Below are 27,841 nucleotides of genomic sequence, written 5' to 3' on the forward strand. Positions count from 1 at the left end.
TTCCTTCATCAGTATTTTGTAATATTCATTTCTTTGATTAAATTTATCCCGAAGTATGGTTTACAACTATTGTAAACGGGATTGCTTTCTTGAATTATTTCAGATTATTTTCTACTGTCAATTTTTTTCTTTTTGTAGTCCTGGGGTTTTAACTAAGGGGGCTTGGGCACTGTCGAGCTTTTTTGCTCAAGGCTAGTGCTCTGCTACTTTGAGCCACAGCTGTAGTAGCTGTACTTCTGGTTTTCTGGTGGTTAATTGGACATAAGAGTCTCACAGACTTTCTTGCCCAGGCTGGCTTCGAGTTGCAGTCTTCAGATCTCAGTTTCCTGAGTAGTTAGGATTATAGGTGAGAGCCACCAACTCTAGCAAATATTTTTAATGTGTTATTTAATTCAACCTGGTAGTATTTTGTTGAGGATTTTTGCACGTACATTCATCAAAGATATTATCCTATAGTTTTGTTTTCATGTAGTGTTCTTCACTGTATCAAGGTAATGCTGGCCTTGTATAATTTAAGGATTCCGTCCACTTCTTTTGGGGCAGAGGGAAGAAGGGCCATTCCTGGGCCTTGAACTCAGGGCCTGATTACTGTCCCTGAGCTTTTTTTGCTCTAGGCTAGTAACACTTGAGCCACAGTGCTACTCTGGTTTTTTCTGAGTATATAGTTTATTAAAGATAAGAATCTCATGCATTTTGCTGCCTCACCTGGCTTCAAATTGTGATCCTCAGATCTCAGCCTCCTGAGTAGCTAGGATTACAGGTGTGAGTCACTGGCACCTGGCTTTTTTATTTTTTTTCTTTATGACATAATTCTCAAAAACAAAATACTTTCACACATGTAATTTAGCATTTAGAGATTGAATTTTTTCAAACAGAGTAAAGAAACTTATTTTTATCTTTTTGTGAGTTTGTTTTGGTTTGTTTTGGTTTGGTTTTTGATGCTTGAACTCAGGGCCTGGGTGCTGCCTCTTAACTTCTTATCACTCTACCCCTGGAAGCCACAGCTCACTTCTGGATTTGAGTGATGATTTTTGTAGTTGTCAGTCAAGTAACATATTCTAATCATAATGTTTCTGTCTTAAAAACATAATTCCTTATCAGCCTAAAAATAAAATGTTAGTACAATGGATAAACTTCAAGAAAATGATGTAAAATGACTAAATAGCATAGAGGGAAATCATGGTTTGACCAGCATCATCACTCGTCTCCTTTTTAGGAATGCAAGAAGGTGGCCACTAATGATAGATCCTCAAGGCCAGGCTAATAAATGGGTCAAGAACATGGAGAAAACCAACAGTCTTCAGCTAATTAAATTTAGTGACCCTGACTATGTCCGGACTCTGGAAAACTGCATTCAGTTTGGTACTCCTGGTAGGTAGATCAGATGCATATTGTTGAAATGGCTGGGGATGACACAATCTACAGAAAAACCATGTCAGTTTAAAGAGAAAACAATGGCAATCACATGAGAACTTAGTAGGCTGAAGCTTTGTAGATGATAACAAGGTTTTCTTCTTCACAAGATACATTTGTGATGTTTCTTCTCACCTTTTTTTTTTTTTTTTTTTTTTTTGGGGTCCGGTTGTGGGGCCTGAACTCTGGGCCTGAGCGCTGTCCCTCAGCTCTTCAGCTCAAGGCTAGTGCTCTACCACTTGAGCCACAGCGCCACTTCCAGCTTTTTTTCTTTTTGCTTATGTAGTGCTGAGGAATCGAACCCAGGGCCTCAGGCATGCAAGGCAAGCGCTCTACCACTGAGCCAACTTCCCAGCCCTCTTCTCAACTTTTACTTTTTGTCTGGTTTCATTATAACTCTACTCAGAAATTAACAGGCCACTTGGTATGCCAACAGTATTTTAACACATTTGTCCAATTTTCTATTTGTTTTTTTTGTCCTGTTATGGTGGTATAAGTGGTCAGGAAGAGAACAGATTTCACATGTTTGGTAACCATCTACAGTTGATAATGGAGAGATTAGAAACACGATACAGATTGTTTTCAATTGAGCTCTTTTGCATATGCCACCCTTGTCAAAACATAAACCAGAAATCTGTGATTTAAGTTAATTGGGATCGTTAATCCTGTTTAAAAATTTATTTGAATTATCCAAGTTTGACCAAATAAATGGCAACTTATGAAACTGTAACATTTAGGGCTGGGAAGGTGGCTCAGTGGTAGAGCGCTTGCCTTGCATGCCTGAGGCCCTGGGTTCAATTCCTCAGCACCACATAAGCAAAAAGAAAAAAAGCCGCAAGTGGTGCTGTGGCTCAAGTGGTAGAGCGCTAGCCTTGAGCTGAAGAGCTGAGGGACAGCGCCCAGGCCCAGAGTTCAGGCCCCACAACCGGACCAAAAAAAAAAAAAGAAACTGTAACATTTACCCTCTGGACAACTTCATGAAAGTCCACTTGCTACTAGTGCTACTATGCTATGGAGGAATCAAAATAAACACACAAGTAGACTTAAAAGCCATCCTAGGCTTCCATGTTACTAATGGGTTTTCAAATATTAATTTCAATTTTAGGTTCTGTCAGTTAAGTATAAAATAAGAAAAGTCTATTTCTACTATAGAATATTTTATTTATGTGATGGACACAGATGCACATAGAAGCAGAGTAATTCATGCAAATGCCCTTCTGAAAATTTTAACTATTTAGTTTAAATTGTCACATAAAATGATATGTATTTATTAGGTGCTGTATCATGTTTTCATATACAAATGCATTGTGCACTTATCTATATACATATCTATTTCAAGCATTTGTCATTTCTTTGTGATAAAATATTCAAAACCTTTCTTCTAATTTTTTAAAATATGTAATATATTATCTGTATAGTTATTATACTGTGAAATAGAACTTGCATTGTCTATATTATGGGTGATACACAAGTTAAACAAAAAGTACACCTCTACTCCCAAATATTTTTCTTGTTTAACATCAGCATCATTTTATGTGCCACTGTAATAAAAGTAGAAAATGGGCATCTATTACAAACTTACTGGAGCCACAGTTCTATTATAAATATAGACCCTATCTCTTGATTCAGATAGAATCTACCTTTGATATTATTTTTAATTCAACTATTCAATTTCTTTATTTGTATTTCAACATAAAGCCTGAGAGCAAAATGAATTACTATATATTAGATGTGTAGAATAGTGCCTGATAAATGCTCAGTTTGTGTTTTGTTTGTTGCTACATTTTTGTTGGTTTGTTTGCTCTTGTATGCATGCTAACCACATGCTCTGCCACTAGACTATATACTCAACCTTATTTTATCTTAAACTAGAATAAGAAAGTTATGGATTATGCACTATGAGAATTCAAGATAATCAGGGGAGATTTCTTGAAAAGATTGGCATAATGAATACTTTGAGTAATTAAAATTACTTACTCTAAAATAAATATTTTAATATAATAAAAGATAATCCAATAATAATTGAACATGTATTATCTGCTTGGCATTCTTAAGATTTCTCTGATTTCTGCTACATATCTAGATGTTTAAAATCTATAATGATAGAGAAGAAAGGGCCATAGACAGCTTAACTGTCTATTTTTCAAGTTTGAGTGACAACAACAGGAGAGAAAACTAATTTAGCTGGTCATAACCAAAATTGTGTTAATAAAATGTGAGAAAGAATACAGTATATTGGATTAAATAGCACAGAATGAGAATAAGCTTTATTTCATAAAGCTTTAATATGTATTGTATCCAGGTTGAAGATTTAAGATATATGTCTTACTCGGAGTTATATCCATAAACACTTGAAATCCAATAGTGATTTCATTTTATTAGCATGGTAAGCAGGGTGTTAGAGAATGTTAATTAAATGGCTTAACCAAGACTGTGTAACCAATTAAGCACAGTGGAAAAAGTAGTCCCTAGATCTTCTGTCTCTGTCCAATCTTTACTCTGTCACACAGCTAGGCTTTCTTTCTCAGTCGATTTTAACTTATTAGAGAAGAGGGATTGCTTTTAAAATGTGTAATGATTAATTTGCCATTTCTTCTCTCCTTAATCAACAGAAGTGAAAAGTTTGTACAGTGAAAACAGGTTTAAGATTAATAGCTATTTTTGTATTTAACTATCAGAAATGAATTTGTTGCTATGATAGTTCCAAAACATAAAAATGGCTGATGACTTTCCTACTTAAGAAGTTATCTTTATAGCCCGGCACCTGTGGCTCACGCCTGTAATCCTAGCTACTCAGACGGCTGAGATCTGAGGATCCTGGGTCAAAGCCAGCCCAGGCAGGAAAGGTCATAAAACTCTTATCTGCAATAAACTACCAGGGAACCGGAAGTGGCCCTGTAGATCAAGTGGTAGAGCCCTAGCCTTGAGCCAAAGAGCACAGGGACAGCACTCAGGCCAGAGTTCAAGCCCCATGACTGACAGAAAAAAAAAGTTGTTTTCAGATATTGGCCCTTTCAGAACACTGGCCTTTGATCCTCCCTCAAGGGAACATCCTCCCTGGGTGGAGAAGGCAGAGGGTTGTGCTGCTTTCACCTATTTTCCTCTACTTCAGCCAAAGCCAGCTCTCCTTTTTCTTTTTTGTACTGCATTTTAACATAAGACACTCAGAAAATTTAAAAAATATTCTGCTGCCAAAAAGGTTAGAGAGCCAATGTTCCAGAAAATATAGGTATGTTGTATTAGCTAATCCAGCAGTTAAAAGCATGCATGGGATATTAATTATATAAATATTGCTGAGAAGGAAACCAGTATGGACACATCTTTAATGACTCTCAACTGAATCTATGAAAGAATATTAATAGCAAAAAATATCCTACTTGAACCTAGTTTGTTTATGTTTCTTTTGCCTTCGTAATTTATGTTTCTTTTGCCTTCGTATTTAATAAGTCAAGGAGGCAAAACTATTACTTTTAATGTTTCATTAATTTGTAATTCATTCAATAATAAACATTTATTTTGCTACTCCCATATCCAGGCACTAAACTTGTTGATCAGCATGAACAAGACACAGTAGTAGTCTGCATCCATGGAGCTTATTGGTTGAAGGGGGAAGACAGAAACTCTAAATGAAGGAAGAATTTGAAGGGAATACAGGGTACTGGGAGAAGGAGTACTTACATCAACAATAGTTTCACATCTCAGCTGTCTGTTCTCTTCTGTCAATCTGGTGAATTTCTTTAAAAGCCAGGCACTGGTGGCTCATACCTGTAATCCTAGCAACTCAGGAAGCTGAGATCTGATGATCGTGATTAAAAAATGCCAGCCCGGGGAAGGAAAGTCTGTGAAACTCTTATCTCCAATAAGGTGCCAGAAAACCAGAAGTGGTGCTGTGGCTCAAATGGTAGAGTGCTAGCCTTGAGCTGAAAAGCTGAGGGACAGCACCCAGGCCCAGAGTTCAAGCCTCATGACCATCAAAAAAAAAAAAAAACAACCACAAAATATTTAAATCTATTAAACTTGTTTAAATCTTTCCTTTGCAATGCTATTTTTCCTGGACATTGTGTTACATTGACAAAAGGCTCAGCTAGCACATAAGCTGATGGTGGTTGTATTTCACCATCTGACTGTGGTTGAGGTTGGTCAGATGACTATGTTCCAATAAGATGTAAGTGGAAACACCATTTGTGACTCCCAGGAAATATCTCTAGAAGACATTTATTTCTTCTTTCTGATGGGTGGAATTGACCAAAGAGAACAAAACTACATGCATGGAGTAGGGCAGTATACTACAAGGAACTGAAGACTTAGATCTCTCACAGTTCAGACACACCACCCTTCTAGCCCTGGAATAACTGTCTGATGCTCCCATTTACATAAAATACAAATTCCCTTTTATTCACATAACTATGCTAATTTGGGGATTTATGATAGTTACCAAAATACCTAATCATTAAGAACATGTCATCCGGTAAAACAAAAGTGGACTAAAATGGTACTCTAGAAGAAAATTATTTACTTAGCCCGTAAGCAGCTAAAACACCCTGGCTGAAACCAAAATTTTGACAATATTTTTCTTACCTATCAAGCTGCAGAAGTCGCTAATACAATATTTAATGCTGACAGTATCATAGTATCATAGTGTCACAGTATCATAGTAGCTAGGAAGGGAGCATAAAAGAGCAGTACTGCCTGGGCAGGTCCCGCTTGATCTGCTAGCTGATGTAATTGACATTCACTTCAGTTGCCTATGCCCAGATCATCTGGAAAATTAGGGATAAAACAGCTCATGGTGTTTCAAGTTGTAAGGATTATGACAAAATACAACCAACATGTTTAGCATCTGTAAATATTGTGGTGATGTGTAAAAATAGACTTAAAGACAATGACAGCCTCATGCCTATAATGGTAGCTACTCAGGAGGTTAAGATCTGAATATCACAATTCAAACCCAGCCAGAGTGGAGCTGGGCTCAAGTGGTAGAGCCCTAACCTTGAGCACAAAAAGCTCGAGGACAGTGCCTGGGGCTTGAGTTCAAAGATGGACAGACAGACAGACACACACACACACACACCACAGTATAGATACACAAAAGACTACTAATTGCAACTCCAAAATCTCTGCAGATTGTCAATAATTAATTTATTCCCAATAGTTAACTTATAATTCCACCTCTAGAAATTCAACCTGTAAGCAGACTGAAATAAACACAAAGATCTATTATTCAAAATGTTCAGTGTAGGATTGTTAATACTAGTGGAAAATGGAAGCAACTTAAATAATAGAAGATTAACATATTTAAAATATTATGATGTACTCATTATTTAACCATGAAAAATAATCATTTTGTGCAAGTAGAAAATGGAAATGAGTTTAAATATCATCAGATACATCCCTCTGGCCATGATCCCAGAAGTGGAGGAAATGGATACGACAGTTTGAGAAATTTGGTTAGCCAGGACTAAGCTGTGGGAAGAGAAGGGTATGTCTGCTCTTCAACTAAAACACACATCCAAATTCTTGTCATCCGTTCCCAGAATCCCTCTTCCTGTCCAGAGTGACTGTATACCCATCCTTTGAGGGACTTCTAATAAGGTGCCTGCTCCAGCCTTGGCTGTGAGCACCACAAGCACCAAAAACCTTGGCATTTAGATTCTTAACAATGTCACTGATCTTTTTGCCAGGTATTCTTTTCTAGAATGTGATCAAAAAAAAATGTTCTGAAGGAAAAAGTTTTGTTTATAATAATGCTACTTAAAATGAGAAAAAAAATCCCATTTAAAAAAAAATTTGTTGGTCATAGGCCTTGAACTCATGGCCTGGGCCCTTTTGCTCAAGACTAGTGATTTACCATTGGAGCCACAGCTCTGGTGGTTAATCAGAGAAAAGAATCTCATGGACTTTCCTGCCTGGGCTGGTTTTGAACTGCAGTCCTCAGATCTCAGCCTCCTCAGTGGCTAGGATTTCAGGCATGAGCCACGAGTGGCTGGCTAAAAATCCAAATTTCTAGTGATAGAGTGTTTGTTTAAAAAAATAAAGGAACATAGACATGTTTATTAGAATTTTTTAATCAGTTATGGGGCTTGAAACTCAGGGCCTGAGTGCTGTCTCTGAGCCTCTTTTTACTCAAGGGTAGCACTCTACCACTTGAGCCACAGCACCACTTCCGGTTTTTGCATGGTTAATTGGAGATAAGAGTCTCACAGGGACTTTTCTGCCTGGGCTGGCTCTGAACCATGATCCTCAGATCTCAGCCTCCTGAGTAGCTAGGATTACAGGTGTGAGCCACCAGCACCTGGTATTAGAATTTTTAATAAGTGAAAACTAATAATTTTCAAATGTTGGGGAAATATTTACGGTAAACTGACAAGTGAAATAATTTGGATGCAAAAATCAGTATATTATTTAGTCAACTACATGTAGGAAAAGATGGGCTTTTAAAAAAAGCTGAAAGAGTCTAAGAGGAAAGGGGTAGAAGAATGAATAGGGAAAATGAGTAGAATGCAGGTAAGAATGCATGTATGTACCACAGAACTGAGAAAATAAGGCGGGGGTGGGAGGAAGGTTGGCCAACAGATGGACCTGCCATCTGAGCCCTTCCCACAGAGATAATAATGCTCTTTAATGGCATGATTTCTCTGTACTTAGAAGACAAAATAATTTTAAAGGTAATTAGAAACATAAGCATTTTAAAAGCTGAAAATACTTGTGGTTGAATGTCTATAGCTGGCATTTAAAATGTGAAATCTTTTTGCTAATTTTTAATTCCAGTACTGCTAGAAAATGTTGGTGAAGAACTGGATCCTATTTTGGAACCTCTTCTACTAAAACAGACGTTTAAGCATAGTGGAAGTTTGTGTATCCGACTTGGGGACTCCACAATTGAATACTCTCCTGACTTCCGCTTCTATATCACCACCAAGCTGCGGAACCCACACTATCTTCCTGAAACTTCAGTGAAGGCTAGTACCTTAAATGAAAGTTCTTTATCAAAATTTACCATTAGCCTAAACGTATACTAATATTCTTGATCCAGTCATCCACTGAGGGGCATCTGGATTGGTTCCCTATCTTAGCTATGGTGAATAATGCTGCAATAAACATGGTTGTGCTGGTAGCTTTAGTCTGGCCTTGTTTATAGTCCTTTTGGTAAATGCCCAGAAGTGGGATTGCTGGGTCATAGGGGAGTTCTATGTGGAGTGTTTTGAGGAACCTCCATACTGCTTTCTAGAGTGGTTGAATGCATTTACACTCCCACCAACAATGCAGTAGCATTCCCTTTTGACCACATCCCCTCCAGCATCTGTTGTTATTAGATTTCTTGATTACAGCCATTCCAACTGGGGTGAGGTGCAATCTCAATGTTGTTTTGATTTGCAGAGAAGTTGAGCATTTCTTCATGTGTCTATTGGCCATTCCTATTTCCTCTTCTAGCAGATGAGCAGAATAGCTCAATAGCTATGTACATATGACCATATAAGATGGTGCTATGGGACATGAACTCCAAGACACAGACACAAGAGGTTTTTCTTTGTTGTTGTTGTTTTTAATGTTTTTAATATATGATTTTTTGTTTCTTTTGTATGTTCTTCTTCCTATGGTATATGTTCTGTTGTTACTGTTTTTTATTTTGGTACCCTGGTATTGTATATAAGTTTATTTGAATTAAGGGAAGGGGAACAGCAGAATGGTGAGACAGTGGACAAGGGGGAAACCAATGCAACAGCAATATACACAAGACAGTATGTTGGAAATGAACTGTATGACTTGGGGTGGAGGATTTGGGGGAAGGGCAGGTAGGAGAAAGTTAAGGGAAGGGGTAACAAAGTTGACAAAAAATGTACTCATTACCGTACTTATGTAACTGAAACTCCTCTGTACATTACCTTAACAATAAAAAAAATTACAATTAGCAAACATATTTTCTTCCTAAGCTGTAAGAGGAACAGGTCTTTCTCACAAAATTGAATTTTCTCCTTTGCAGTTCTTGAAATTGCTATAATACTTTCCAGCTGTTGCTATTGTGTGAATGTGAGCAAAAAAGGAGCCTTCAGTATGCAGTGAGAAAAGACCATTAGAATCTAATTTCTACACTTGGTATTATTCTTAGATTTTCATTATTAGAAGTACATGACATATGTTTGCATTCTTTGTAGTCCATGATAATATGACAATTATTAAAATTGGAATACAGGAACAGAACTCTATTCTTCAGACTAAGGCTGTAGCTATCTGATTTTATATCATTATTTAAAATTACCATTTGGATCACCGTCCTTTGAAAATACTAAAAAGTTCTCTAAAGAGTAAATTAGTTTTGTTCAGTGACTGAGTTGACTGGAGAGGTTGACTTGCACCTAGGCTCCTAGGGTTTTAGGGGTTATGCCATATTCTTTTTTGTTTCTAATTCTTAGTCCTGACTGTCAGTCAATGAATGTTTGTCAGGTAAATGCATGAGTGACTTCATGTAAAGATACACACAAGAGAAGATATGAAGAAAACATTTTATAGACCTACCAGTGATCTGAAATGCTCTCTTCTATTAGAGATATTTAAATTAACGAAGATTTTCCTCTATAGGAAAAGGACCACGATAGCATAATTTGTTCTCTCCATGATGAATAAACATGATACCTGCTTTGCAAACACAGTAGTGCCCACACAAAGTGACTAAACAAGTTAACCCAGGCAAGACGCTCAGATGCTATATGAGTGTTGACTATGAGCATTATTATTTAACTTTCAAATATAACTGAAAAAGAATGAAGCAAGACAGAAATAATAAAACCCCAGATCTATGTTATGAAAAAATTAATAAATAATATGGAAAACATTTTTACATTACAGTAAAATATGTTCAGATACTGCACATAACATAAACCATGTTTTGTTTCCTAATAACTGGTTAGAGTAGAAGTCATAAACACCGAGGGGAGGAAACTGATGTATGATTCAGTACTGAAATCCTTAAGATCCCCAGAGTGTCTTACTGCTCCATTATTTTTAATTGCTGGGATTGATTAAACAGGGATTAGAAAACATAGTGAAGCAGTTCTGTACTTTCATTTACAATTAGAATACTTCCTCTTAATCCTACTTTTTAGGGTCTTTCATGTACCTTTTGTTTTCAAAAGTACCCAAAGGCTAGGTATCATGCTGCTATAATCCTTTTGAGTCTAAATGAAAATAAAACTATGACACTATTTTTTGTATGACTTTACATGCTTCAGAACAAGTGATTTAAACATTTAAGAACAAGTGGAATCAAGATTTCACAGATTTAGCATTATGGAATAGAAATTCTTTCTTGTGTCTGAATGTAGTCAAGTAAAAATTATAAAACAAAATATATAAAAACAACACTTGTGCTCTGCGAATAAGCCTTCTCCAAACTGTATGTGTTGTGTTTGGTGAGATGTGATAGAAAAATATCTTCAAAACTTTCAGACAAAACAGCAGCTATGTACAGAATTCAGTGCTTTTACCTGGGTTGAGAATGTTATTTCCTAATGAGAAATCTGCTTTCATGAGGGAACTAATGAAATCTGAAGCAAAACACTGAGTTGCCTTTGATGGTTTTTGGTAGTTACTGAAATATTTGTAGTATTACCATGGATAAAAAAGCATTTCTAATGCGATGACATGACAGAGACCATGTACCTGCACTTATCCACAGCAAAGGAAGGCTGCTCCTTGGGGCCCACTGCACCCTCTCCGGTGGTGGAATAGTGAATTGCCTGACTCCTTATGATCCCCCACCTTCCTCAGCTTCTCTGCTTGTCCTGTTTGCTGTTCCCGAAGCTATCCTTCTCAGCCCCAGTGGTGCAATCAGATCGCTTTCCAAGGATTCACACCAATGAATCAATGAATCAAGATTCTGGTAAAGGAATCTAGACAATTACTGGTGTTTATTCTTCAGGAGCTTCCAACAATAGCCCAGTCTGCCCTTTCCCTTGAAATGAAATCCATTCCAGGACAGGGGGGCACCCTAGGAGGAAGCCCTCTTTGGCTTCCTGAGCTGGGTTTGAAACCTTTCCTCTTTGATCAGTCTGTTTACTATTGTCAATGCTCACCTTGTCTCATTGGTGGTGTTTACATACCCAGAGAAAATAAAGATTCTAAGGACAAGGACCAGACAGTTAATCTTGTTTTTCCTGCTAACATAGTTCTTGATTCATTATGACTACTTTTTTAATGAAATGCCTTGAGGAATAATCATCAGATGCCTAAAATTTTGGGAATCAGAAACAGCAGAAAGCAACTTCATGTATAGTCTCCATGGGGTTTCTGATTGTTCATGCTGTACATTTCTAGGGAGCATTGCTTTGTGCCAGATAATAGAGCTGCAAGGAGAAATAAATTCTCTCTGTGTGAATGTGACTTTCATTATAGTCCAGGGGAGAAATGAGGAACTCATGTCTGTGTCAGTAAGATGTGTCGCTTTAGGGAGTTAGCATTCTAGCGAACACTCTGTCTAGAAAAGTGCCCAAGAAAAGGTAGCACTGGATTGCCATCTTGGCAGATGGATAGTTGATCTGGTGGATTATAAGGGGAAGGGTGGATTACAAGGAAATACACTAAGGCACATGGCGGCATTTCCTGGTGTGTACAGGATTCTATAGTGTTCCCAGTGCAGCTACAATGAAGGAACAATGGAGCTTGAGGACGTCGTCATAGACCTTCATTTAAGACATGTAGGCAGACAGACTGTCGAATATGTGAAAAATAGTAAAGTCAGGATTTCAAAGGAAGTTAAACTCAAGTAAGTACTTATTGGCTTATGGATTCACTGGTGGTCAGAGCCAGAACATTGCTATGGTTTATTGCTGTGTGTATTGATGGATACACAGAGGCATGAAAGGAGCAGATTGTAGATGGCTAATAATGAAATGAGTTAGAAATAGAAAAAAAGCACATATAACTAGGATTTTCAATTAAGTATAGTTGTAGAGCACATGGAGAGATCATTTCATAGCTGAAAGGGATTGTGGGAACAGTAGTAAGATTTGTTTTCTTTTAAAAAGAGAGACCAGAGTGTAAGGATGAGAAAGAAGCAGGTGCAATCTTAATGATGGGACCACAGAGAGATTTTCCTGTAAGAGCTACTAGGTACCCAGATGAATCAGTGCAGGCAGATAGCCTTTTGATTGACACTATTAAAATGCAAATATCTTAGTGCTCCACAATGGCTCATTACCATACAGTAAAAAAATCGACGTATAACCTACAGTGATTTCTTTATTCTTCTTTTCTCAATTTGTAAGATTTCTTTTAGTTTGGACATCGCTTAGATCCTCAGTTTGTAAATCAGCTAGTAGGGACAATGTAAAGGGTTGCTTCCACCCTGATTCTAGTAGATTTTGGTGGTTATAAAAAGGTGTCAGAAATCATAGCTGTCTGAAAAGAAAAATGAATTGGTTACCAACAAATCCTTTGAGTGTTGCCCCTCTGATTACAAACGACTTTTGTGAGTTTTTAATGCAGCAGTCATGCCTGCCTGTATCTGCTGGAATTCCACTGTTATATAGATTATAGTAATAAGTGCAATCATTTTTTGGTTAGAACTTGAGGCTTATAATCCGGGACTTTTTCCTTGAGGGCAATGCATTTTCAAATGTAATCTTTCTCACTTCTAGGTAACACTATTAAACTTCATGATAACTCCAGAGGGAATGCAAGACCAGCTTTTAGGAATAGTGGTGGCACGAGAAAGGCCTGACCTTGAAGAAGAAAAGCAAGCCTTGATACTACAAGGAGCAGAAAACAAAAGGTTTTCAGCATATACATTATTTTGTTTTGAGATCACTTAAAACAAGCTAAGGCTTGTGCTAAGAATTTTAAGAATTGTTTTTATCTAAAAACTTTTAAATGTAAGAAATAACAACCTTCTACATTCACTCAGTGTGATATCACTGAGTGTTCTTAGACATTAGAACTAGAAGGCCTGCCCCAAGTTAAAAAAAAACAAAAACAAAAAACAATCCATAACTTCAACTTTGTCAATATTTTAACAGAGAGGTTACAGTGTTTTTATGTAATCAGAGATGTTTTGGATTGAATGTACCCCATCAACAATCTGCATATTACAGGTAGGAAGGGGAGAACTTTGTACTTCGTGTAAAATTTCAGAAAATAAGTGTTCGTTCTGACTTGCAGCACCAGGGGCAGAGCAGATCAGCTTGCTATGCTTCTCTTGAGGAACCACATAAGTGATCATTAAAGTGGGAACTGGAGCAAGAACTGAGCAGTCTTTGTGACATTTTGTAAGATAAGAAATTAATTATACAACATTGCCATTGTAGACATTTGTCACAAAGCGATGCATTCCTTTAGTTTACGAGTTCTTTGTTGCTGTTAAAAGACCATATATATGTGAAGTGATTTTAAATGATGTCTTCTTCTTCTGAGAAAGCTGTGTTCTATTCCAGGCAGTTAAAAGAAATAGAAGACAAGATTTTAGAAGTTCTTTCATCTTCAGAAGGCAACATATTAGAAGATGAAACTGCTCTTAAGATATTATCGTCCTCTAAGGCCTTGGCTAATGAGATTTCTCAAAAGCAAGAAGTGGCCGAAGAAACAGAAAAAAAGATCGATTCCACCCGCATGGGTTACCGCCCTATTGCCATCCATTCCTCTATCCTGTTTTTCTCTATTGCTGATTTAGCCAACATCGAGCCTATGTACCAGTATTCACTAGTCTGGTTTATTAACCTTTTTATCCTATCCATTGAAAATTCAGAGAAATCAGAAGTGTTACAAAATAGGTAGGTAAAAGAAATATTAATCAGAACTAAATAAGTTATGAATATTAATAATTTGTGACTTTCATTGTTTCCGAATGCGAACATAACCACAGCTTACCTTTTATCTTTGTTTATTTTAAATAAATTTGTAAATAAATTGTAAGTAAATTTGACAGAAACTGAACAGAGGCAACCAAAGTTAGTCTGTCAAAAAATTGTCTACAGAGAAAAAGGATTGTAATATATCTCCAGAATAAGGAAAAATCCTATCCTTATTTATCATTGCAAAATACATTGATTGTTGGAGATGTAGAAAGAGCAGTTATTAATCTCAGAAAATATTTCTCCTACTGTTTGAGCTTGTCTTTCAAAACCAGCAGTTACACATTTTGATACAAGTATGTATAAAATTGGCCAGATACTAGGTTGATAAAACTCAAATCTTACTGTGATTATTTTTTGTAACTAAGCTTCCTTTATTATCTACATAAAATGCTTTATTTTACTCTTAGCTATTACAATAAGTAAAGGATTTAAAAACTTAATAGTAACTATATGAGAGAATAAGATTGATATTTTACTAAGATTTTGTCTAGACTATTGTTTTAGTAGAGTCTAAGATTATTAATGATAATAATTGAAACTAGCACTTTATATATTTTCCAATTATCATGAACCTAAATACTTTGTTTTCTTTATTCTTCATATCTATGAAGAATATTTATTACATGTAGGTAAGAATAACTTTTAGAAATCTGAAATGCGGGCTGGGAAGTTGGCTCAGTGGTAGAGCGCTCGCCTTGCATGCCTGAGGCCCTGAGGCAAAAAGAAAAAAGCCGAAAGTGGCACTGTGGCTCAAGTGGTAGGACACTAGCCTTGAGCTGAAGAGCTGAGGGACAGCGCCCAGGCCCAGAGTTCAGGCCCCACAACCAGACCGGAAAAAAAAAAAAAAAAGAAATCTTGAAATGCCAATCTCACTGAAATCTGAATTCCTTTTATTTGTCATGGCAGAAATCTGAAAGTTTGAGTATTCTTAAAGTGAATTTGTTAGTATCGTTCATTATTGCAAACTAAAATATTAGACTAATAAAATATACAGCTAACACTTTGTGTGTGGCAAAAAAAAGAAAAGAAAAAAATTGAGATAGCTATGAGAAACAGAAGAGGAGAAAAGGGAGAGTTACCTCCTGGGCAGGAATGCATGATGACAGAGTATATATTTCATTTGTACATGATGATTTTGAAAGGGGTTTATATTATTTCTCTAGTTCTTCCTGAAGATCTTCAGTTAGCAAAATATGAGATATTTTACATGATCTTTGTTTATGTTTCCTGGCTTCTTGCATTCTATTTTACTTAATTAAACATGCATATTTGGTTTTCACTCTAGAGTCCAAGTTCCCTAGATTTTTTTTCAAATTCCACCACTATTACAAGGCTAATCACATGAAAACTACTTATATCAGTATTCAACTTTTCACTGCAATTCTGAATTTCAACCTTTCTTAAACAGTAACTGCCTTAATATTACCCTCTAATTAGTTTAAAACGGGTATCTTTTGAAGTCTGGAGAAGAAAATTTCTTTGATGTGCCATATTAGAGCATACTTTTACATAAGAATTAAAATTTAAGGCAATTTGATGCTCCAAACATAATTCTTAGTCCTTTATTTTACTATATCTAGTTAGAAACCTCCTAAAATATGACAGCTGTTGGTTCATAAGTATCACAAAGTCCTAAGACTCAAAGAAAATCAAATACTTTTACCCAGATGTCATTTGAATGAAATCTAGAAAATAATTGGGCCTTTTCTTAGGAGTTAATTTAGAAATAATGAAAATCATATGTATGAGAATAATAAATAAACTAAGAGTAACTAGAGAAAATTTAAAGCTTTTACTGAAGTTATTATCATACTTCCAGAAATGTGAAGGAATTAGTGAATTTTCAAAAATGAGTCCACCTCCACCTATGTAACTAGCCTGCAGCTCAAGACACAGCACATTATCCACAGCCCAGAGAACACTACGCAGGAAGTCACTGACTTCCCTCTCCCAAGGTTCCCCTAGTCCTGCTCTATCTAACACCATACATAGAAAAGGCCTGACTGCTTCAGAACCTTATACAATAGAATCACTGTGTGGGTTTTTCTGTGTCTGGCATTTTGTACTCCACACTGTGCTTGTGTAATTCACGCATATTGTTTGGTATCTTTCAGTGGTTTTTTTTCATTTTGACATTACTCCATTATGTGACTATTGGTGAGGAAGTATAATTAAAATCTGAGTCCTCTCCAAACTCAGAAATCCTTTTCAGAAAGGTAGTGGAGAAAGAAAGCAGTTTCATTACTACATAAGCATTAAACTAGAACTTGATGTGCATCCCAGCATTCTGCAGAGACTGGAAAGACAGAAAAGAGTTCTTATTTCCTTATGGTAGCCAAGTACAGAGTCACAGTGCATCCTAACTCTGCCTGTTAGTTGAGATAATTATCTGTGTTGACAAAGAAGCTTTATCTGGATGAAATGCACACTTTTATACTGGCATGGCAAGAGATTCTTTTCTGTTATTGAACTAAAGTGCTATACCTGATGTTTCAGAGCTGGGTTTCCAGGCCTGTGGGAAAGACATTCCTGGGACATAAATCAAAGGCTTTTTAAGGTTTTGATAGGTTTTGGGAATGTTTCAAAGAGAAAAGAACATATTGAAAAGTTGGGGTGCTCTACCATAAATGCTCTAAGAAAAAGGAAGAAAGGAAAATAATTCCTAATTTCCAACAGCAGATATAAGCCTCTTATTTTTTTTTGTTTTTATTTGAACTAACACTTCATCCAAAGCATGCATCCATTCTGCTGTTGAGGATATTTCAGCTTAGTGTTGTTATAAATTTTTTCTGCCTTAAACATTCCTGTGATGAGTTTTCATGCAGATGAGTACACATCTCTGGTGAGTCTCTATGTAGGAACGGAAATATAATATTCTTAAATAATATTCTTCACCAGCTACAATTATTGAGAAACTTTTACCCAGTTCTATTCAATCATTTTCAATAAAAAGAAGTTTCCAACTGAACACTACTTGCCAAGAATGAAAGAGAATGAACTGTCATAGGGATGACACGTTTATCTGCTGTACTGGTTATTGTTTGTCACTGTGACCAAAACACCTTAGAGAGACAGCTTAAGGGAAGGAGTTATTTTGACTCATGGATTCAGAGGGTTCAGTCCATGGTTGCTTGGCCTCATGCACGTGAGCAGGACAGCACCGTGGCAGAGACATGTTATCATAAATTCATCTAATGTAGGACAGGAAGCAAAGAGAGCAGGAAGGGGCCAAGGACCCACCTCTAGCAACTCATTTCCTCCTTCTAAAAATATCACCACCAGCTGGTGATCAGCCTTTCAGTGCACTAATCTTTAGAGGGTAGATGACATGTTAAATCTCAAGCACAGTATCAGCTTATCCTTGACAAACATAAGATAACCTCTGGACTTTAGCAAAATATTGGGCTCAACTCTACCAAAAGCATAAAGAACATGTGACTGTTAAATATTAGTCTACCAAACTGAGAATCTTTCCGTTGCTCTAAGATTACATCTTGTTTACTCTTGACTCAAGTATATAAGTGAATTTCATTTTTTTGAATTTTGATAATTATTAATCACACATATAAGACAGCAAGAGTATGTTACTGCTACTTTGATAGATATTGTATGATTGCCATAAGGATTTGGTTGATCTTATTTATAAAATGCAATGCATTGGAGTTTATGGAGCTGAATAAGGAAACGACTGTAGGAAAGAATCTCAGTTCAAAGCCAGTCCAGGCAGGGAAGTCTGTGGGACTCTTTTCCAATTAACCACCATAAAGCTGGAAGTGGAGCTGTGGCTCAAGCGGTACAACACTAACTTGAGCAAAAAGCTCAGGGAGAGTACTCAGGCCCTGAATTTAAGCCCCAAGATTGGAAAAAAAAAATCAGTGGACAGTAAAATGCAATTCAACTGCTGTGTTTCTCCATTGCATAGCTCTCAAATTGATGTACCTAGTTAATGAAGATCCTTCATTGCTTGGGGAGTGTGGAGTAATTGACCAGAAATTTTACTAAAAGAATTTACATTCAAATGGTTTACAATGGGTTTGCTTAAGGACATTTTTCTTTCAAGGCGTAACTTCTTTATTTTTCTGTTGTCTCTTAGGCTTCAGATTCTCAAAGACCACTTCACTTACTCACTCTATGTGAACATCTGCCGGTCGCTTTTTGAAAAGGACAAGCTTCTCTTTTCCTTCTGCCTCACTGTGAATCTGCTGATCCATGACAATGCGGTCAGTGAAATGCCATCACATCAACAGTGATTTATCAACATTCTCATTGCATGCGAATGCCTGCTTAAAATTGTAAATAGTGAAAACACAATATTACTGATTGTGTAGTTAAGGCAGGGCATTTGAATAAGACTCAACGTCACAGAAGTAAACTATAAACCTAGCTCAGAATATGGTTACTGTCTCTGAAATGTACACATTTTATGTTAAAAATAGATGTTTCTGACTCTCATACAACATGCACATGTTTGCTAGCTATGTTGACATATGTTCTCACCAACTACGACTTTAAATGGTAATATTTTAAGACCCGTGTTAAATCCCACCATTATCTTATGTAAATTTCTGCGATTCAAAAAATCTATTCACTGAAAATATAGGAAGCACTTTCAGAAGAAACATGTTTTATAGTCACTACATATTTATGTGAGCCCTTTTTGTTTCATCTGTTAATGTATAAGTTAACTTCTGAAAGAATTAAAGCTTTGTTCTTTGTATTTCATGTAGGAGTTTCATATTAACTCATTACATTTTAAGGAAAATAACTGAAAATGTAGCAGATTGATGGTTTTCTTTTTACTAATTTTATAGCTGATAGGACTTTAAAGAGTCATTTTGAAAAAGATACATTTAAGTGGAATATATTCAGATTTTCATGTTTAAACTGGCCATTTGGGAGGAAAATGAATAAAATTAGTTACTGAAAATGGAACTATTTTGGATATTGGTAATAGGTTTCTCATGATTGAATACGGGGCTATCATGGTTAAGAATTTCATGGGGACCATATTTGAAACTTGTAAAGTCAGCACTCAACTCTTAAAACAGTCATAAACTAACTAGTTTATGAGGTTCCATTTGTGACTCTGTATGCCACCTTGCTCTCCAAAGATAAATAAAACTGAGTGGCGATTTCTTCTCACTGGAGGAATTGGACTTGATAACCCTTATACCAACCCTTGTGCATGGCTTCCTCAAAAGTCCTGGGACGAGATATGTCGGCTAGATGACTTATCTTCCTTCAAGAATATTCGCAAGGACTTCGCGCAATTAAAAGACGAGTGGAAAGTTGTATATGATAGTTTGGTATGTTTTAACCCTTTTACTTATTCCAAAATATTGTAATGGAGAAAATATTGTTAAATAACTCATCTTTACCTTTACATAAAAGCAAGAGTTAAATAAGTTTTAATCAACTGGTCAGATGGTAAAATACAAGTTGTAACTCATGTTATCCCCACCTTTCCAATCAGTGGCTGTATTTAAGTTTCCATCAAAGCTCCTTGAAATGTATAGAAATGAAAAGACCTACAGGCTCCTTAAAAATATTATTTTGCAATTAGGCACCGGTGGCTCAAGCCTGTAATATGAGCTGCTCATGAGGCTTGACATCTGAGGATCATGGTTGAAAGCTGACCCAGGCAGAAAACTCTGTGAGATTCTTATCTCCACTTAACCACCAAAAATCTGGAAGTGAAGCTGTGGCTCAGTGATAGAGCACCAATCTTGAGCAAAAAAGATCAAGGACAGGGTTGGGAAGGTGGCTCAGTGGTAGTGCGCTTGCCTTGCATGCATGAGGCCCTGGGTTCGATTCCTCAGCACCACATAAGCAAAAAGAAAAAAAGCCGGAAGTGGTGCTGTGGCTCAAGTGGTAGAGCGCTAGCCTTGAGCTGAAGAGCTCAGGAACAGTGCCCAGGCCCAGAGTTCAGGCCCCATGACCGGACCCAAAAAAAAAAAAAAAAGATCAAGGACAGTGCCCAGGCCTTGAGTTCAAATCCTAGGACTAGCACACACACACACACACACACACGCACACACACACACACACAATTCTCTTTTGCATTTCTATGCCATATTTGTTCATTATCATTTTAGATTTTTTGCAATTTAAGTAAATAAATTTTTATCAAACAGGTGTGGTTTATATTTTCTGAAGGAGGGAAACAAGCTAATATTTTTCTATTTGAAGAAAGGGACTAGGTGGTAGTTTAAAACAGTGACTCATAGATTGGTTGTGTCCATACATGAACTCACATCTTTACAATAGATCACTGTTGAGTTTCTCCTTATTAGTAATGAATGTGCATGCTTTATTTTTAATGGTTCTGGAATTTGAACTCAGGGACTCATATGCAATCAGATATTTACCATTGAGCCATACCTCTAGCACTTTTTTCCCTCTGTGTGTGTGTGTGTGTGTGTGTGTGTGTGTGTGTGTGTGCATGTGTGTGCGCACGTGGTAGTACAGGGCTTGAACTCTCAAGTGTACCTTTACCACATGAACCACACCTTCACGTTCAGCTTTTTGCTGGTCAGATTTTCATGTCCAGACATTCTGAGTAGCTAGGTTTAGAGCTGTGAGCTACAGGTGCCTGGCTGTACTAGTTTGTTGAGGTTTTTTTGGTCAGTCATGAGATTTGAACTCTGGGCCTCGGCACTTGCGCCACAGGGCCACTTCCGGCTTCTTTCTTTTTGCTTATGTGGTGCTGAGGAATCAAACCCAGGGCCTCATGCGTGCAAGGCAAGCGCTCTACCACTGAGCCACCTTGCCAGGCCGCTGTACTGGTTATTTTTTTAAGATACAGTCTCATTTCAAGCCCTGGACCTTGATTCACCTATTTTAGGCTATAACCATACATCATAGCTGAGATGACAAGTGTGTGCCATCACACCCAGCTTCTTTTTACTGAAAATGCAGTCTTGCAGACTTTGCTACCTGGGTTAGCCTGTAACTGTGATCCACCTGACCTCAGCCTCCTACTGAGCTGGAATGACAGGCATGAACCACTGTGCCCAGTTATTGGTTGAGGCAAAGTCTTGTGTATATGCCCAAGCTGGCCTTGAACTGAAGTCCTTCTCATCTAAGTCTCCCAAGTAGCTAGCGGAACATGTATGACCCACCATTGCCTGACTACTTTTTGCTAATTTTAAATTGAAATTGAATAAACTATGTTGAGACATGGAGATGTATGATTTGAGAAACCACGTAGCTTACCCTGAAGTTGCAAAGGTATCAATGTTGACAGTAACTTTGCCTCAACTTTAATAAAGTGGTAAGCTCTTCCCAGGCACCCTTGATTTCACTGAGTTATTATATGTATGCTCTAAGAATGGCTTTGTATGTCAAAATACCATTCCTTTTCAAACATATCTGACACTGAGTTGCATGCATTGTCATTTTAGGATCCACACCATGAGTTGTTCCCTGAAGAATGGGAAGATAAAATGGATGAGTTTCAAAGGATGCTCGTCATTCGTTGCTTAAGGCCAGACAAGGTAAATGTGAGCTTTGGAAGCAGTTCCACGAGTCCTGTCCCTTCTCTCTACACAACCCATTCCATGTGGGTTATCTGTTCCCTTAGGTTCATATGGGGTTATTGTGCTTGTTTTCAAATCAGGGAACATTAAATTTATTCTGCCCAAGACATTGGTCCTCTACCTTGTAACTTTTCAGGGATATCACCAATCTCCTCTAGAGCTTTTCCATTTCCCTTGGATACACGTGCAAGTGTATAGACAAGGCTACTTACTAATATTTCTGGCTTTTCTCTCTTTCTATGTACACTTAAAGTAGAGAGATTTGGGCCACAGAACCTTTTTGAGCCAAGAAAATGTACACAGAAGTGTCAAGGCATAAGCACTTAACTGCTAGTGTGAGCCTCTCTAAATCACCTTCCTGACACCAAAATTGTGGTCATGTGTTGACTTCTAAGTGCTTTAAACACTCTTGATTGCTGAACCAGCACATGGAGGGTTGGTCACCTGCACACCTTATTTCTTTTCACAGTCAAGAAAAAAGATTTCATTGTAATGTCAGCACAATGAAGAAATGCTTGTAACTAGAGCTAAACTCAGTCTGTCCTGAAACAATTAACTAATTACCATCATCTATTTCATTATACCATGCCTTTAATATATTATTGTAAATTTATTCATACAAATATCAAAATATAAATGTTGGCATAATATTACTATTATGTAAATATTTATATGAATATTAAAAGATTATAAATATTAAAATAGGGGCAGTACCCAGGCCCAGAGTTCAAGCTCTATAACTAACAAAAACAAGGCTATTAAAAATTAATACAAATAATTATTACGATGCCATTATGTTATCTAGGGACTTCAAAACCCTTTCATCTTTGTGTTACCAGGTCCTCTAATGCTTGTGGTGATTTGATGATTTTGGAATCTGCATGTTATAAAACATACCATCTATTTTGATAATATGTTTTTAAAGGGGAGTTTTCAAAATAAAAAGGGTATCAGCATATTAGGGAAAGAATCAGTGCTTTCAGGAGCTAATATTTGAGCTTGTAGTCCATAGATCTTATTTCTTTGCCATCTCTAAGTCAACATATTGGATGTGTCACCACAAGGCAGTGACAACTTTTGACAGTATACTTTGTTAGACCAACTCTTGTGTATTGGCAGGTGGCGGGAGGGGGGAGAGGAGTTATATCCTCTCAAAATCCAGCTTCTCTCAGTGGTAAAATACCACAACTTCCAGACCTTCAAAATGTTCTAGTTGAGAAAAATATAAAATATTCCTACTGAATTACTGGTAAGATAGGCCAATACCTTACAATTAAATAGTTGATGTTTTATTGACAAAAGAAGCATACTAAACAGATTTATACTGGGGTTTGGGATGTTTGGGGCCCATTTACCATCTAAATAGCTACTATACACCGTTCTTTCCTTATAAATGCAAACAAAAAGTAAATTAATCAGGTTTCAATAAGGAACATGTCAAATACAAGTTAATATATTTGTCTAATCTCAGATAAATCATGGAGGAATCTGCAATAAATAGAAAATTGTAAATGGAAGTCCACAAACTTCTTTCCTGCCTTTGGGAAGATGGCTGCCTAAATTAATCTATAACTTTTGTTACTGACAGATTTCATTTTACAAACTAATGCTGGAATAATATGAAATGGATCCAATTCTATTGCTTTGCATAAATAACTGGCACAGCTTCATTTACATCAGGAGGTAACAGTTCAGTCTTGGGAGCAAGCAAGTTTTGTTTGATTCTAACATTAGAAGTGAAGCCGTGTCCAGATTCTGGTGTCTCACACCTGTAATCCTAGCTACTCAGGAGGCTGAGATCTGAGGATCATGGTTTAAAAGTAAACCAGGCTGGAAAGGCCATGAAACTCATCTCCAATTAACCACCAGAAGACTGGAAATTGGTACTGTTGCTCAAAGTGGAAGAGCACTAGTATTGAGCACAAAAGCTCAGGGACAGTACCTAGTCCCCGAGTTCAAGCCTCAGGACTAGCAAAAAATAGAGAGATGGGATCTAAAATAAGTACAGATGAACTAGTCTAAGGAGTCCCTATTGGCCAAATCAGAAACAATTAGCACTAAAAGACATAAATGTGGTAACAAACTATAAATCATTGGGGAAAAGATCTCAGAAATTCTAAGTCAATACCAATAATACATAAACAAATGTAAATATGAACATTTTTAATGTTTTTAAAGGATTTTTGAAATTTGTTGTAAATATATTTTTGTCTTTTTCTAGGTTATTCCGATGCTGCAAGAATTTATAACCAACAAATTGGGGCGTGCATTTATTGAGCCACCTCCATTTGATTTATCCAAGGCATTTGGAGATAGTAACTGTTGTGCACCTCTGATTTTCATACTCTCTCCTGGAGCAGATCCCATGGCTGCCCTTCTAAAGTTTTCTGATGACCAGGTATCTTACAACAGATGGGGTTATCTGATATTCTTACTGCTTTTGTAAAGGAATATTTGGTTACAATTAAAACCTTAAGGTATGAAAGAAAGGAAAAGCTGTCACTCAGTTCGTGAAAGGCTTGGGGTTCCAGAGGTTGGAAGAATCCCAAGAGAAATGATACTTAAATGACCAGTCCTCAGTCCTTATGCAAATTATAAGAGGAGAATTTGGAATGGAGGGGCATGTGCTTGCATTCTGTTTGGACATCAGCATGGAACTCTGTGGCATCATTTGTACTAGGACCTGAGCTTGCATTGACTTGGGGTGGACAGTGACTTGGTGTGAAAATCCTGCCCCTCTCCTAGTCTCTGACCTTGCCAGAGTAAAACATGTCTTACTATCTACATTTTTAGACATAAAAAAATTATTCAAATAAATTCATTATAGATGTTCTAATGGTATAGGTAAAGCAAAAGTGTATTATTCAAATAAATTTACTATAATTATTACTCAAATCATTACTTAAATGATCAAATAACTTATGAAATTATCAATGTCACTATAATAATTATTATTCAAATTATTATTATTCAAATAAATTCCCCCATAAATGGTCTTATGGTATAGAAAAAGAAGAAATTATAAGTATTTGAGCATTTCTGAGTTGATTCTTTTTCCCCTTGTGGTGCAGCCACAAGGTTATTAACCTTTGTGTGGTAATATTAGTGAATTCTTTTAAATCAACACCAACACTTATTCTGAGTGCATAACATATTAACTTTTCTAGACTTTATTATACATTGTCTCTTTAACTGTTACAGAACTTACTTAAGAAGTAATCGGTATCTGGGTATCTGTACTTCACAGGAATACTAAGGCATGAAGGCATAGCCTTTTAAAGTACTATGCTAGACCAGTTTATACTTTAATGGACCATTTTTTGCATGGATGTAATTCTTACATTTGGGAGGACTGATTGCCTACTGTCGAACTTAGCTGTTTGTCAAAGCATCTTGGGACATGGCTGTCATGATTGGAGGAGATGAGGTCTGAGAAGAGTTAGGGTGCTGATTATGTTGGGTCTTTTAGGCTACACCAATGACTGAGTAAAGTGGAAAAACTGGTGGGACTTTAAGTAACAAAGTGACATGATTGAATTTGTAGTTCATAAATCCATGTTAATTAATTTGAGGCATGTAATATGGAAGCAAGACATTAGTCAGAGGGACAAGTAAAATCCAGAAAGAAGGGGGAAGACAGTAGGAGGAGGTCCAGGGTGGAAGTGGTAGAGATGTGGTAGAGATGTCTCAAAGTATTAACTGTAAGTGGATTCACGTTACTCATTCTCTGACTACTATGTAGGCACTGCTCCGTGCATGCTTCATTTTCTCTCTGTGCATATCCTTCCTTCCTTCCTTCCTTCCTTCCTTCCTTCCTTCCTTCCTTCCTTCCTTCCTTCCTTCCTTCCTTCCTTCCTTTCTTTCTTTTCTTTTATTTTTGTTGTTGTTTATGAGGCTTGAACTCAGGGACTGGGTGCTGTCCCTGAGCCTCTTTGTGCTCAAAGCTTGTGCTTTACCACTTGAGCCACAGTGCCACTTCTGGATGTGAGTGGTTAATAGGAGATAAGAGTCTCAAGGAGACTTTTCTGCTTGAGATGGCTTCAAACTGCAGTCCTCAGCTCTCAGCCTCCTGACTAAGGTTACAGGCGTGAGCCACCAACGCCTGGCTGTATGTCCTCACTTATCTCCCTGAGTGTCCTCACTTTCTCTACTTCTTCCAGAAACAGCATCAGTTAGTGACATTAAGCCATGGGTATTCAGAAAGATCCCAGTACTCTACTCTTCTGCTGCTACCACAACTTGAGGTCCCTTCCAAAGAGAAAGTCTGATAATAAATACTCTGAAAAAGAGAGAGATTACAAAGCCACAAATGAATTGGAATTGAGTAGAACTAAATTCTGGGGAAGCATTCTCAGAGAACTTTTAAAGTAACCTTTTAAATGGGAATCAATGGTTAATTTGTTTTTATTTTTTTCTTGGTTGTGGGGCTCGAACTCAGGACCTGAGCACTGTTCCTGAGCATTTTCGCTCAAAGCCAGCGCTCTGCCACTTTGAGCCACAGCACCACTTTCGGTTCTCTGGTGGTTAACTGGAGATAAGAGTCTCACAGCCTTTCCTGCCCAGGCTGGCTTTGAACACTGATCCTCAGATCTCAGCCTCCTGCACAGCTAGGATTATAGGTGTGAACCGCCGACACCCTTCTCTTAATTTTATGCAGTAGCCAAATTAGTTAAAATCTACTAAGCACCAGCCTGAACAAGCTCATTTATGCATTCATATTTGTCTGTTAAGCTTTGGATTTTAGGAATTGCTATGAGACAGCCAATCCTCTTCATTTTCTTGTTGCTCTAAAGGTCTTCTTAATATATTTTTCTGTGTTATTTCAACACTCAAAGATACTAAAGAGTTTTCTACTTGTTACCATAATTGTTCCCTATATGCTGACTTTTCATCTGTTTGCTACTTTAAAATGTTTATATTTGAAAATTTGGGCAATGTTAATGATTACTCTTTAACAGTTTAATAATTTTGTAATAATAATATTGATTCTTCTGAAAACATGATGTTAAATAGCATCTTTATTGTTCTTGTACACAGGGGTATGGAGGCTCAAAACTTAGCTCATTATCTCTTGGTCAAGGCCAAGGGCCTATCGCTATGAAGATGGTAGAAAAAGCTGTCAAAGAAGGAACATGGGTGGTTCTTCAGAACTGCCACCTTGCCACCTCTTGGATGCCAACCCTGGAGAAAGTCTGTGAGGTAAAAATGGAAGTGTATATTTATTTCCTAGATTATATTCCTTCAAGTTAATAGGGGGAATGCATGTCATTCAAGGCCCTTCTTCCCAACCTCTAATTTGAAGGATTGCATCTTACTGGCAAGGCAGGATCACAGGAGGGATAGGCTTGAATGCAGAGGTTATGAGGGGGAACATAAGAAGGCACACAGGCCTTACTAGATTTCCCTTAATACAGCCAAGGGTGCATCCAATGAGATGAGAAGATCCCTAATTCAGAGGACTAGACTCACAGATGAGAAGCAATCATAGGAGAGACATAGCCTAATTTAACTTTTGCAGCAGTACACCAGGCCCATGGTAGTATACCTAGGCCTTATATAATTGTGCTAATTAAAGCTTTACTATTACCCTCTATGGTTCAAGGCTGACCCCTTAATCAAATAGAACTAACAGTGATAATTTCTGATGATTCGGGATATACCAATCCTGCTTACTCTTTAAAATATTTTAAAATATTTTTATATTTTTAAATCCCTGCTTGGCTTAAATGGACTTACCTGATTTCACTGTGTACTTTCGTAGCCTGGCCACAGCAAGAACATTTCAGTGACAACAGTGTAGATGGAGAAATTTGGGGGTGGTCTCATTTTTGGCCAAGCATTATAGTTATATGGGTTAATTTATCCAGGAGAAGGGCAACACTGGATCCCCTTAGAGGGACGCTCTTTGGTTCAGAGGCAGAAACAGAATTTAAGGCTTTGGCAAAAAAAAAAAAAGTGACAAATCTCCACTACGTATGAATGCTTTTTCTGTCAACCTTTCTCTTACCCATATTATCTTACTTTGTTTCTTTGGGTTTTACTTAC

At 37.1% G+C, this 27,841-nt stretch overlaps 1 protein-coding gene across 1 annotated transcript in view; it reads left to right on the forward strand.

Moving 5' to 3' along the window:
• Dnah7 (dynein axonemal heavy chain 7) overlaps window positions 1-27,841 on the forward strand; it is a 210,385-nt gene that overhangs the window by 154,820 nt on the left and 27,724 nt on the right. Inside the window, exons 48-56 of the mRNA XM_042688311.1 lie at window positions 1,217-1,371; window positions 8,182-8,372; window positions 13,047-13,180; window positions 13,839-14,174; window positions 18,352-18,478; window positions 19,370-19,564; window positions 21,662-21,754; window positions 24,018-24,194; window positions 26,834-26,995. Coding sequence (XP_042544245.1) covers window positions 1,217-1,371; window positions 8,182-8,372; window positions 13,047-13,180; window positions 13,839-14,174; window positions 18,352-18,478; window positions 19,370-19,564; window positions 21,662-21,754; window positions 24,018-24,194; window positions 26,834-26,995 — 1,570 coding nt within the window. The remainder of the gene's footprint in view (window positions 1-1,216; window positions 1,372-8,181; window positions 8,373-13,046; window positions 13,181-13,838; window positions 14,175-18,351; window positions 18,479-19,369; window positions 19,565-21,661; window positions 21,755-24,017; window positions 24,195-26,833; window positions 26,996-27,841) is intronic.

The sequence above is a fragment of the Dipodomys spectabilis genome, unplaced genomic scaffold (genome assembly GCF_019054845.1).
Source record: "Dipodomys spectabilis isolate Male_0828 unplaced genomic scaffold, ASM1905484v1 ptg000115l, whole genome shotgun sequence".
NCBI lineage: Eukaryota > Metazoa > Chordata > Mammalia > Rodentia > Heteromyidae > Dipodomys > Dipodomys spectabilis.